We start from the raw sequence: 12,916 nt of genomic DNA on the forward strand, positions 1-12,916 counted from the left end.
TGAAAACAACCTAGTAGGATAGCACAAAGCAGTTCACAGGAACTTCCCATAATCAAGAAGTACTCTAAATCCCACCAAACTGCACTGGTAAGAGTCTAATATTTTCGGTATAAAAGCTTCAAACGATTTCATCACTTACACTGCTGATTTCTCTTATCTCCAGCATTTTTAAGGGGGAGACACACAGGACAATCATGCCTTGTACAATTCTTCCAGTGTGAAATGATTTGTCGAGAAGATGCACAGTGTGCCACTAAAAAGAAGAAAAATAATTTTTTCAAATGAAGCTTATGCTTTTTTACATTACTATCAGCTAACTTACTGATCACTTAACAAGTGCTACAAATGTTAACTCATTTCTTCTTCCTAACATCCCTGTAGGGTAGCTATTAGCACTCACATTTTATAGTTGAGAAAGCAGGCAAAGCCTGGCTAACCAATTTGCATAGTCAGAGTACTCAAAGTGGGATTCAAACTTAAGCAACCTGGCTCCAAAGCCCATATTTTTCACTAAGATGTGTAATCTGCTTTACTCTATAAAAACAGATTTCTAATGACTCCATAAATATACAAAATGTACTAAGTTGGGTCACATTGTTTTTAGTATCTGCCTATCTGACAACTAGCAAATCCTCAATAATATTTAAAGTGTGCTATGCTGGACCAAATCAAAGTCGATAAGGATCACCACAAAAGGGATATCCTTTAAAATTTCTACCACGTCCCTAGATACTGACAAAATGATACTGAATTTTATTCACATCCTAATATGGAGTAAGACATTATCAGTAAAGGAGTTTCAAAATACAGCAGATCACATTTTCTCTCTTCCCTTGGACTCTAAATGTTAATTGCTGCGCACAGAAACCCTTTGAGCCCACTCACCTTGGCAGGACTTGCCTGACTGGCAGTGTGTCATGTGGTTTAGGACGTTCTTCATTGTGCGACAGTGGGGAAGGTTGCACTGCCTCACTTCCCCATTAGCCTGCTCCCGGCGCTGGCACTTATGAGCATGTAAAAGAAGAACAAGCTGCTGCTGGATGAGCTTGCGCTTCTCTGGATCAGCTGTATGTGCTCCAGAACCCATCCCTTGGGCCACTGGAGTCACAAGGCCTGGCTGCTGGACTTGTGGGGCCTGCTGTTGACCCTAAAGGATAAAACAACAAAGATACATTTAACATTAGGTGTCACGGTGTGCTCTTTAATAAATACAGACCTAGACATGTTCAATTAAAACCTTTAAGGACAGTCTACCGTGCCACAGGGGATTCCAAGGTAAACAAACAATGGATCCTACCAAGAAGCTCAGTAAGAAAAAAAGTTACATTACCAAGTAATATAGTCAAAGTATACACAGTATACAAAGCAAAAATAAAGAGAAGAGCATGATAAGCTGCGGTGGGAGAGGAAAAGGCAAGGAGTCTGTAGTGAAGAGAATGTCCAAGTCAGGTTTTGAAACACAGTATCAATGAAGAACTCCTTGGGAGACCCAGCAGGGGCCTTTTAGGTGGGTGAAAAATTAGTTTTTGTAATTATGGAAGAAAGCCCCCTTTTTTCCCTAGTGAAAAAAGTAAACATTGCTGGAGACAGATGCCTTGTTTTATTCATTATCTCTAGTACTTAAACTACCTGAAATACAGGCAATTCAGTGAATATATGACACACAGAAAAAAAAAAAAAAAAAATCTGAAAGAGAAGTAGCATTTCTACAGGACATTTTTTGCCAAAGGTGAACACAAACTACTTAACAAATTTACAACTAGAAATCGTTTTACTTTAGAAAAATAGCAAGCAGCAGCTCCTTCTGCCCACGGTCCTGTCCCCGTGCTTTATTAAAATTCCTTTTTGCACCAAAAAAAGGAAGAAAAATAGCAATGTTAGAAGCTTTGGAAGATTTCCCAAAACAAAAATCACTGTTTAAAACAATGTGTAACTTTGAGGGAGGTTATTTTTGTATGAATATCAGATACAAATATATGAATATTAGTGAAAAATATCAGATACAAATATATGAATATTAGTGAAAAATATCAGATACAAATCAGTAGATACGGTCACTGAGAGTCGGAATCCTTTGCCAGAGAGTCCTTCCCAAGATGAGAAATGTTCTACTTTCCTATTCCATAGAAATGCTCACAAGCAGAAGATATGTACTATAGCAGGCCACAAAATTTTCGTTGTAGCAGCCCCAGTTGCTCCCATTTGGCCAAGCACCCTTACTGAACAATACTGTAAGAAACAAAAACCCATGGGAAATGGAAGGAAGGCACAAGCCTCCTCAATCACAGGGTCCATCCATTACCTCCTAGTGTGTATAGCAGACGGCATGAAAGTTTAACAGTTCCTTTGTCAAAATGCCAGTTTAAAGACAAATCTGTAGATAGATTACTACCCACCATGTTGGGCATTCCTCCACCAGGAACTGCCTTTTTGTCCATTGCAAATGGAGATAAGTTATTTGGTAGTACAGACTTTGTCTGAATCTGGAGACCAAGGCCACCGGCTCCAATCTGCTGTCCAGAATTCTGAGTGTATGGTGAACCGTAAGGATTAGGGTTGTTCATCATTCCCATCTAAGAATAAAAACAGACAAGAAATTAAATCTTATTTAATTAAACAGAACATTACCATTCCTTTTCCTTTTCCACTTCCTAATTTATAAAGATAATTTTAAAGGTAGTCCTTTGCTGTTATAAACAGACTATTGAAGTATGTTCATGAAAATACTCATGTTTTCAAGAGTAAGATTTATGGGGGGGGGGGTGCCTAGGTGGCTCAGTCAAGTCAAGCATCTACCTTCGGCTCAGGTCATGATCCTGGGGTCCTGGGACAGCGCTCCGAGCTGGGCTCCCTGCTTAGCGGGAGTCTGCTTCTCCCTGTGTCTCTGCGCCCCCCCCCCAACATGTGCACACTCTCTCTTTCAAATAAATAAATTCTTTAAAAAAATTATAAAAAAAGATTAAGATTCAGGGGCTTCAGCTCAGGTAGAGTAAATCTACAGAGCTTTTTTCTGTAAATATTTGAGATAAATGTGTTTTAAAAACTTATAAGCATCTTCATTAAACTGTATCTGCAAATCAAGGTTTGCCATTCATCTTTGCTTGAATGAAGTAGATGCATTTATTTAATTTACAAAATATGGCTTAATAAATTAAACTCAATAAATGACCTAATCCCTAAATATGTCAGAGAGTGTGATATGTCAAGAGCATCTGAATGCTTATTTCAGCATTTTGTTCATATGAAAGGTAGAAAACGGATAATTTAGGGGATGTGTCCTTTTTCACTTAGGGATACGGTGGCACAGTGATTTTAAAACTTGAAATCTGAATCCCTTAGATAGAACAAGCAAACTTCATTCCTTGCAGCCTTAAACCTAGCTGCTTTATTCATTAAATTACCTGCTTGGCACCTAAGGTTATGAATTTCTCTGTACCCCTATATAGTTAAGAAAGATTTGTGTCTGTATTTATGACAATCTGGAGCGATCACATTGGATAGATATTAATTTAAAGAAAGAATTAATTATTCAGATGCCAATGTTTTACTGATAGCAATGATGCAACTTACAATCCTATTCTTCCATAGAAGAACCCACCACAAGTGAAACACCACCTATTAAAAACATACAACAAAGCTCTCAGAACTGAACTGAGAAGACTAGTACTACTACCCAATTAAAAAGAGTCATACTAGATTTCTATTCTTCTTAGCCAGATCCAGTTCTATCAGAGGGGCCTTCAAATTCTATCTCTAAAGACACCCCCCCCAAAAAAAACTGTTCCCAGTACACTGTCACTGCCTTAATTCAAGTCCCTCATCACAGCTTGTGTAGACTGTGTCCAACAGGTTTTCTTGCCTTCTGCTATTCTATTTTCTCCCCAGAGCCTTCATGATGTTCATGAGGCCTGACTATCCACAGTATCCTACTATAGCCTGTGCCCATTAACTTGCAAATCTGAGGAGCAACTTGCTTCTTCAGTCTCTAGCATTTGCCTTAAAGATTTTCCTTTTCCCTATAACTAGGCAGTGGCATACTCTCCCTTCCTATTTGATTCCTGAAAGATAACCTGTAAAGGAAATAAACTACTAAGTTCACAAAGAGGCAGTCCAATTTTCATTTTCTATTGCTTACTTAGTTGGTACACCACAATTCACAAGCAGCTACAGAGTCTCTACTCATCCTGTAAGATACATTTCAAAAGTTACCATCTCTGTGAAGCATCTATTGTTCTAGACTGCTAAAGAGTTCTTTTCCTACCCTAATAAATGTTTGTGCATTTTGATACAACACAGATGATAAAATAAAATGCATGCCTCTTCTATCCCCTTAGACCACGCACATTAAGGGAAAGAACCTTAGTTCATTTATCTTTGTAGCCCCACTGCCCTAATCCTGATAGACAAAAGAGCCCGCTGACTCAGGAAAACAGAAATATGAAAGTCATAAAATAAACACATAAACCTCTGTAAATAAAACTGTTCTTTAAATCATATGCAGTATCTATACTCTGAGAATTTATAGAAATATGACATCTTTATCAGTTTAAAGGTTCGCCTGTAATGAAAAATTAAAGAACACTTACAGTTTCCAGATGAGATCAGAGACTAGGAGTTCAGTAACTCAGGGAATAAGCCCGAGGGAAGTGGCAAGGTTTAGGGGAAAGCATACAAGAATGGGGCAGCCTGAATGGGAAGCGTCCACAGTAAAAAACTTACTGCTTCAGTCTCCAATAACTGGAATTTCCTAAGTGGATCTGGCCAATAAGATTGTAGGGACGATCAAATACAGAAACAGGCTTAAACACAAGTTCAAGTTTCTTTTGGTAGTTTCAAGTGTGGCTACAAGTGCCATTCCTTCACATGCTTTTAAAGTACGAAAGTACATATATTCGTATGTATATGAATATAGTTCATATACATAGGCCTACATCTGGGGGAGTTACAGTTCACTTGACTGTGTTTCCTCTACTAGCATGGAAATTTGTGACAAACATAAAATGAAAGCCATTCTAACACAGAATCTGCAGGACAGACCATAAAAGACCAACAGACAATAAATTAGGCTTTTAGGAGTCCATTATTTATGAAAATAAAACACAGGGATTTGTAAGCTACCTTGATGTCTCTTAATAAGCACAATATCTCTACTCAAATATATCACAGTATTATCTAGTCCTTCACATTTGTTCACATAAGACACTGCATTACCTGCTTACAATAACTGGGTTTCAACCAGTTCCTGACATTGCTTGTTTTCCCAATTACAATGCATTACCTAGAAACTCCAAAGTGGACTATGGTCTCAAATATACAGACTGCACTGATCAGCTGGCAGTAATTCATTCCTGACACTTCTGGTCACTCTGACCAACAAAGACTCTCAGGCTTTTTTTGGCTTTTCTGTCTTCCTCAGAGTTCTGCTGCCAGTGTTAGACAGAATACAACCAATCTCTCCATCCCTATCCTGGAGTACCTCCAGTACTCCTCCACCAAATGTAACAGGAAGGGAATATACCGTACTTAATTTCAGCTACACTGTAGTTCGTTATTTGATCTTGTTCCCCTTCTCTATATCTCAAGTGATCCTGATGTCCAACTACCCACCACCTACCTGCATCACAAGGATACAGACAACCACCTAAACGGAAAAGGCAAAGGACCAGGAGTCTGACCAGAAAGCCACAACAGTTCTAGGCAACTAAAACAAAAAATAACTTAGAGGAGTACTTTTTTTTTTTTTTTTCCTTTTAAAAATCTGACTCTACAGGGGCACCTGGGTGGCTCAGTTGGTTAGGCATCTGCCTTTGGCCCAGGTCATGATCCCAGAGTCCTGGGAGCAAGCCCTGCATTGGGGGTGGGGGGGGGTGGGGAATGGCACGGTGTGTCCCTGCTCCTCCCTCTGCCCCCCCAATTCTCTCAAATAAATAAATCCTTTAAAAAAAATCTGACTCTATAGGTTTTTTTCTAAGTTTTCAGTATATTAAAAGCAGAAACTTACGGAGCACAAGAATTCAAAAAACACTCAACAGTGGCAATCATTGGCAAATATGTAGGAAAAATAAGAGTAATACCTCAAATATAAAGAAAATAATTGTTTGGGAATATTTAACACAGAGGGGAGAAAACCCTTAATAAGATTTGCAGGCACCACAGTAACTCAAACCAATACCATGCGTATAACTCCAAGATTCATCAAATAACAAAAACAAAATTAAACTACAAGCAGACATTTCCTACTACTCCTGGATTTAATAAATGCCCATGCTATCTATCTGTATCCAAGTTAGATGCCAGACACTACATTAATAACTGACGGTACGATGATACACAAGGAGGACTAGGGCTCTCTTAGAACCTACAGCAAATCCTAAACATTACTTTTCAGGCTCATTCCCATTACTCCTATACCAATGCCTTAGTTAAGGAGGCCTCATCACCCTACTGGGACTATCCCTCAAACTATTACTACACACCTAAAACCACATCCATCTAGATGGCAAATTTGGGCATAAGACTTTCCTCTTTCAAACCTGTCAGGTTACAGCATTTACGATTAGTCTTTCTCTCAACATGGATTCTTCCTCCTTTCCCTATTACACTTAATACCTGCCGCCCCTACTGGTCCTTCCTACTTGCTTCACTCCTGGCCGATCCAAGTTCTAAAACAGATCAATCACTGCTCCTGTACTTTAAAATTTTAGGTTAAAAACTCTTTAACATCATATGCCAAAGACTATCATTAATTGATGTTAATTTTGAGAACAACTCCAAAAACATTACTGTTCCTACCTCAAAAAAATTTTAAAAAGAGAAAAGGAAAGAAGGAAAAAAGGAATTATTCCTAAGGCCAATATTCATTTGAGTGAAGTTCAAGAGGTTTTTTTTTTAATATCAATTTCATAAGTCACAATTCATACAAATTTGGATATCAATCTATCCAGCCAAGTAACACACAATTCCTCACAGCATGTGAGGTAACCAGAGTCAGAGGAAAGGAAGGTTAGGACCTGTCATAGAATAAGAGCTAAAAAGTAATACATAAAGATGTTCCAAGATAGGGCAACTGGTGGCACCTGGGTGGCTCATTCAGTTAAGTGTCTGTTTTCCGCTCAGGTTACAATCCCCAGGGCCCTGCTAAGTGGGGAGTCCGCTTCTCCTTCTTCCTCTGCCCTTTCCCCTGGCTTGTGCTCTCTCTCTAAAATAAATTTAAAAAATCTTAAAAGATGGGGTGCTGAGGTGGCCCAGTCGGTTGGTTAAGTGTCTGACTCTTGGTTTTGGCTCAGGTCATGATCTTGCAACTCATGGATCAAGCCCCACACCCAGCTCTGCGCTCAGTGTGGAGTCTGCTTGGGATTCTCTCCCTCCCTGTCGGCCCCTCCTCTCGCTCTCTCAAACAAATAAATAAATAAACAAACACACAAATAAATAAATAAAATCTTAAAAACAAAAGGATGCTCCAAGGCTGTGTCTGTGAAAGGGCCAGCGATCACTAAGACTGAAATATAGAAAACAGGCAGGATTCCTGCTCTTACAGGTCTCAGTCTAGCAATGATCACCCCTATATAAGGTTACAAGTTAAGTGAGGAGGTGACTATTGCTGTTAAGAAACATGAAAGTATTTTATCTGTTTTTAGCTGCGTTAAGTTTTATCAATATACGGATCATAATAATAGAATGAAATTATACTACAGTGATAAACAACATGCACTTTTAAGTCAGAAAGACAGGAGTTCTCTGCAATACCCATTCCCTGACTCTGTTCCTTCATTTGTAAAATGGGAATAAAACCATAGGGTTGATGTTAGAATTAATGGCCCTGACATATTAAATACCTATTAACATTTAGTAGCTCCTTAGCTTTTGGAGCCTAACACTAATTTAGAAGTAATTATACTGTCTGATGTTGTTATTTATTAATATTCTGGATTTTGGGGGCCCCTGGGTGGCACAGCGGTTAAGCGTCTGCCTTCGGCTCGGGGCGTGATCCCGGCGTTGTGGGATCGAGCCCCACATCAGGCTCCTCCGCTATGCGCCTGCTTCTTCCTCTCCCACTCCCCCTGCTTGTGTTCCCTCTCTCGCTGGCTGTCTCTATCTCTGTCGAATAAATAAATAAAATCTTTAAAAAAAAAAAATATTCTGGATTTTGTCTCTTTAATCATAACAAGCTCTTTCACAGATTTTTTTATTCTTTTTTTTTTAAAAAAAGATTTTATTTATTTATTTATTTATTTATTTAAGAGAGAGGGAGAGCGTGCACTGAGTGGGGGAAGGGGCAGAGGGAGGGAGAAGCAGACTCTCCACGGAGCAGGGAGCCTAGAGATCATGACCTGAGTTGAAGGCAGATGCTTTCACTGAGCCACCCAGGCACCCCTAGAAATTTTTTTTTTAATTTTCTAAGGGGGGAACCCTCCAGAGTATTAATGAACACTTCCTGAATAAAAAGTCCTTAGTTCTAAAGAAAGTTAATCTTCTACCAATTTATAGAATATTAACCCACTGAAGTCTCTACTAGTGGGCATTCCCATATCCTCCAGCCAACAGCTGTTCATGTGGTAAGCTGTTTGATCTCCTGTTACAGCCAAGAGCTACGCCTCTAGAAGACTACTCCTTAACTTACATGATCTAGATTTGATTTCTCCCCCTCCCCATAAAAATGTTTTAAGAACAGGGGCGCCTGGGTGGCTCAGTCGTTAAGCATCTGCCTTCGGCTCAGGTCATGATTCCAGGGTCCTGGGATCGAGCCCCACGTCAGGCTCCCTGCTCAGTGGGAAGCCTGCTTCTCCTTCTCCCACTCCCCCTGCTTGTGTTCCCTCTCTCTCTGTGTCTCTCTCTGTCAAATAAATAAAATCTTTAAAAAAAAAAATGTTTTAAGAACATCACAAAATAGGAACTACAGTAATACTAAGCACTTGCTACCACTAGTATTACTACTCTGCAAGTAAGTCCTTACTATATACCACTCACAAAGAGCTTACTTCTATTAATCGTTTAGTTCCCCAATAATCCCATGAGGTAGGTTACACCCACTTTTACTATTTCCATTCTACAGGTGGGAAAACTGAGGTACAGCAAGCAAGCTGCCCAGGGTAATATAGCTACTACGTGAGTGACTGAGTTCATTTTTAACCCAGGCAGTAAAGCTCCACAGTCCATGCCATTAACTATGATGATTAACTTCATCTCTTTCTTCATACATAAAGGGCAGCTATTAGGGACTGGATTTTCAAAAATGTTTATTTCTTTTGTCATCAGCATTTTTAAGGAGGCAGATATGTTTTGTGACGTTACTGGAGAGTGAAATGATTTAACCAAGAAGTTTGGCAATATGCAGCTGAAGAGGAGGATGACTGTGGTAACAACCCAGATGCTAACCCAGGTAGCGTGATTCAAGATCAGCACTATTCCACTCTTCAGTGTACCCTCCTGAACTGAGCAGTCAGAAATAACTTTAAGACATAAAACATTTTGTCTTTATCTTATGCTAACTCTAAAATCCAAGACTAGATTAAAAGGGGGTATGATCCAACTTTTCCCCATAAACCACTGTTAGGCTTTGGAAGAATGTTATTAGTAACGTCACAACCTTCGTGCACACTCTGAACCACAGGTTCACCCGTAAGAAGTACTGTGTACAAAAGCCACTGCCATTTGCCAAGAGGGTTCAAATCTTCAGGTCTCACTGAAAACTTCCTTAATTCCTGATTCTTAAATATCATTAGAACTCTTAAGAATTCTGGAGAAATGTAATGAATATAATCAGCTCTTTGAGGTAATTTTATGACCTGGTCCCATGGAAGGGGAACTGCTATCCAACAATTTTACCACCTTCAATTTATTTTAATCTTCAATAGGAAAATATAGAAGGCTTTTCTTCCTGCTATAAAGAGAAAACTCATTGTTTTATGAAAGTACTTAGTTGTATATTATTGGGTATCTCATCCTAAACTTCCGTAATTCCCCAAAACTTATTTACTAAGTAAGCATTTAGAGTTCTTACGTGTTAGGCACTGCTCTAAGTACTTTACAAGTATCAACTTTTAAATATAGGTGGGACTCATTTAAAAACTACAAAATATTTTAGTAATAATATTTTTATATTTGAATTCCTCCATCCCTTGAAACAGAAGCTCCACAAAGACATTTTGTCTGTTTTGTACACTGCTATATATCCAGTCCCTGAAACAATGCTGATACAAGAAATTTGTGATTTAGATCATAAATAGAATAGTGCCCCACTCCCATTGAGACTTTCCTTTTTTTTTTTTTTTTTTTGAAGATTTTATTTTTAAGTAATCTCTACACACAATGTGAGGCTCAAACTTACAACCCCTGAGATCAAGAGTTGCACGCTCAACTAACTAAGCCAGCCAGGTGCTCCTGAGCCTCTCCTTTTTAAATTTTTCTTCATAGCACATACCTAGAATACTATAAACTTATAACTTACATGCACACTAGAAAGTAAGTTCTATGAAGTAAGTCTATTCACTGTTCTATCTTCAACACCAAAACTAGGGCTCAATAAATATTTGCTCAATCAGTGAAAGTTTAGTCTGTCACCCCACCACTCCCCACTGGAGTATAAACATCAGGGGGGCAGGGACTCTTCACAGGTATGTTCTAGAACCTAGAAGAGGTACCTAATAAATATTTTACCTTCTTGTTTCCGGTTTCCACTCCAAATATTCGAACTTAACCATATCAACACAGCAACATGAAAGTGCCAAAAAGGGAGAATGTACAGAGGAGGTAGGAATGACAGAATCTTCCCCTAAGTTAAGAGGTCAATATTCTCTACTGTGTAGCAAAAATAAATAAATAAATAAATAAATAAATAAATAAATAAATAAATAAATAAAATAAAAGAAAAGGGGTTTTCATATATGAATATGACCTCTGTCTCCCCACTCCCAATTCATCCCTATGTCTTTTTTTTTTTTTAAAGAAGGCTCCATGCCCAGTGTAGAGCCCAACGAGGCACTTGAACTCATGACCCTGAGATCAAAACCTGAGCTGAGATCAAGAGTCAGTTGCTTAACCGACTGAGCCACCCAGGTGCCTCCCAATGTCTTAATTTCATCCCTGAACTCTCTCATCATCATGATTCTCAGGAACACAAAGTCCCAATGCCTACTCAGTTATTCCTCTTACAGAGAAAGCTTGCTCTTAACTCCTGGTGAAAATCTTACCCATCTCCGATATCACCTTCCAAGCAAAGTCATCTTTTTCATTCCACAAATATTTTTACTAACTATATGCCAGGTGCTGGCAATTGTAGTGTGATATCACTTCAAGAATAAATAAATATATATGTAGGAAAAATATGAAGGAATAAACATCAAATATATGCTTTTAACATCTTAATTTTATAAAGAGCACATTTAAAAAGTTTTGAAGAATATATTTAGCATGTTTTACGTAAGAAAGCTAAAAAAGTAGGCTTTTTGAAAAAGAAAAGCCTTTCAAACAATGACCAAAATTAGGTTAACTGGACACTTGGAATGTTAGTTGAGGTTTCAGAGTAAACGAATGCACCTTAATAGCCAACAAATAACGAGAAAAAATAACATTTAATATATCTTTTAGAATAAATACCTCTTGAAAACCAGCGACATTCCAAGTAGTGGAAATAAGTGATATCTCTCTGAAGACGGTATAAACCCAGCTAGCTCAAAACCGTGTTTTTACAAGGAGGCTATGAAGGCTAAAGTGGGCTTAGGAAGGAGTTAAAAATACTCTAACACTTGTGAAAATATTCTTATACTTACTCTAACACTCTAATACTGAGAGAACAGGAATTAGCTAGCTGTTCAGTTGGAATAAACTGAAGGTATACAGTATCACTGAACTGTAAAGTAACTGTTTTCCTTAAAATTAATGTGAGAGCTTCATAAAACCTGTGACAACACAGATCCTTGGCATATATGTGAGAAATGGTACAGCATGTAAGAAGATAAAGCATAAATAGTAAAGAATAAATGAGTAACTGATCTCAAGTCCCCCCTCCATCATTGGAACAATCAAAAACATACTGATAGTGCATACAAACCAAAACTGCACTTACCTTAAGAGGCTGAGGGCCTCTCAATCCCGTTTGTCCTCCCATCTGAGGAGAGCCTTGCTGCAGTGGCTCGGTCATTAAATTGCCAGCATTTCCCATGCCTGGGTTTGGGTACTGCATATTGGGTCGCCCCCGGCCTGCTCCAATTGAACCGTTCATGACTTGATTAGGCATCATCCCCTGTCCATTGCCTGCATTCAACATTCCAGGATTCATGCCAGCATTCATCCCTGTGTTCATTCCCATGGCAGGCTGATTTACTGGACTGTTCATCATACCTGCTGCAGATGGCGTAGGACCTTGATTTGGTCCACTGGTGCCCATCCCCATGTTGGGAGAAGTCAAGCCTGCCTGTGCCATTGGGCTTTTAACCATGCTATTTATCAAACCTAATCCAGGACTGTTCTGTTGGGGCTGGCTGGCCATGCCTTGGCCTGGGCCACCAACCCCCATATTGAGGTTAGGGGAACTACCAGACCGTAGCAACTCTGACAGCTGTTTATGTTTAGAGGCTGCATCTTGTACTATGCCAAGACTTGTCTGAAGCTGACTAATATCACCACCATTGGTTAGTCCCAATTCTGTAGAGTTGATTAATTCATCTGGTAAGTCATGCTCCAAATCAAATAGAGAGCCAAAATCTAAAAGCAAAGAGAAAAGATAAAAGTTAGAGTTTTGATAGAATCAAAATTACAAATGTCTCTGTTCTGTTCTTGATAAGCATTAAATAATTTCCAAACCTAACTCCATGGGATGCTATTTGTATTGCAGTCTTTCGTATTATGCTAAAAAATTTTTGTTACACGTGTATTTAAAAATTAGAGAGTATTTGGTTATGCCAACAAGTTTAAACAC

The 12,916-nt window shown here is 38.8% G+C and overlaps 1 protein-coding gene across 1 annotated transcript in view; it reads right to left on the reverse strand.

The window, feature by feature from the left end:
• The window catches only part of EP300 (E1A binding protein p300), an 82,251-nt gene that overhangs the window by 50,913 nt on the left and 18,422 nt on the right, over positions 1 to 12,916 (reverse strand). Inside the window, exons 2-5 of the mRNA XM_026479564.4 lie at positions 12,065 to 12,702; positions 2,397 to 2,573; positions 886 to 1,147; positions 140 to 253 (exon numbers count right to left, since the gene is read on the reverse strand). Of these exons, the coding sequence (XP_026335349.1) occupies positions 140 to 253; positions 886 to 1,147; positions 2,397 to 2,573; positions 12,065 to 12,702 (1,191 nt within the window). The remainder of the gene's footprint in view (positions 1 to 139; positions 254 to 885; positions 1,148 to 2,396; positions 2,574 to 12,064; positions 12,703 to 12,916) is intronic.

This window comes from Ursus arctos, unplaced genomic scaffold, assembly GCF_023065955.2.
Source record: "Ursus arctos isolate Adak ecotype North America unplaced genomic scaffold, UrsArc2.0 scaffold_21, whole genome shotgun sequence".
Taxonomy (NCBI): Eukaryota; Metazoa; Chordata; class Mammalia; order Carnivora; family Ursidae; genus Ursus; species Ursus arctos.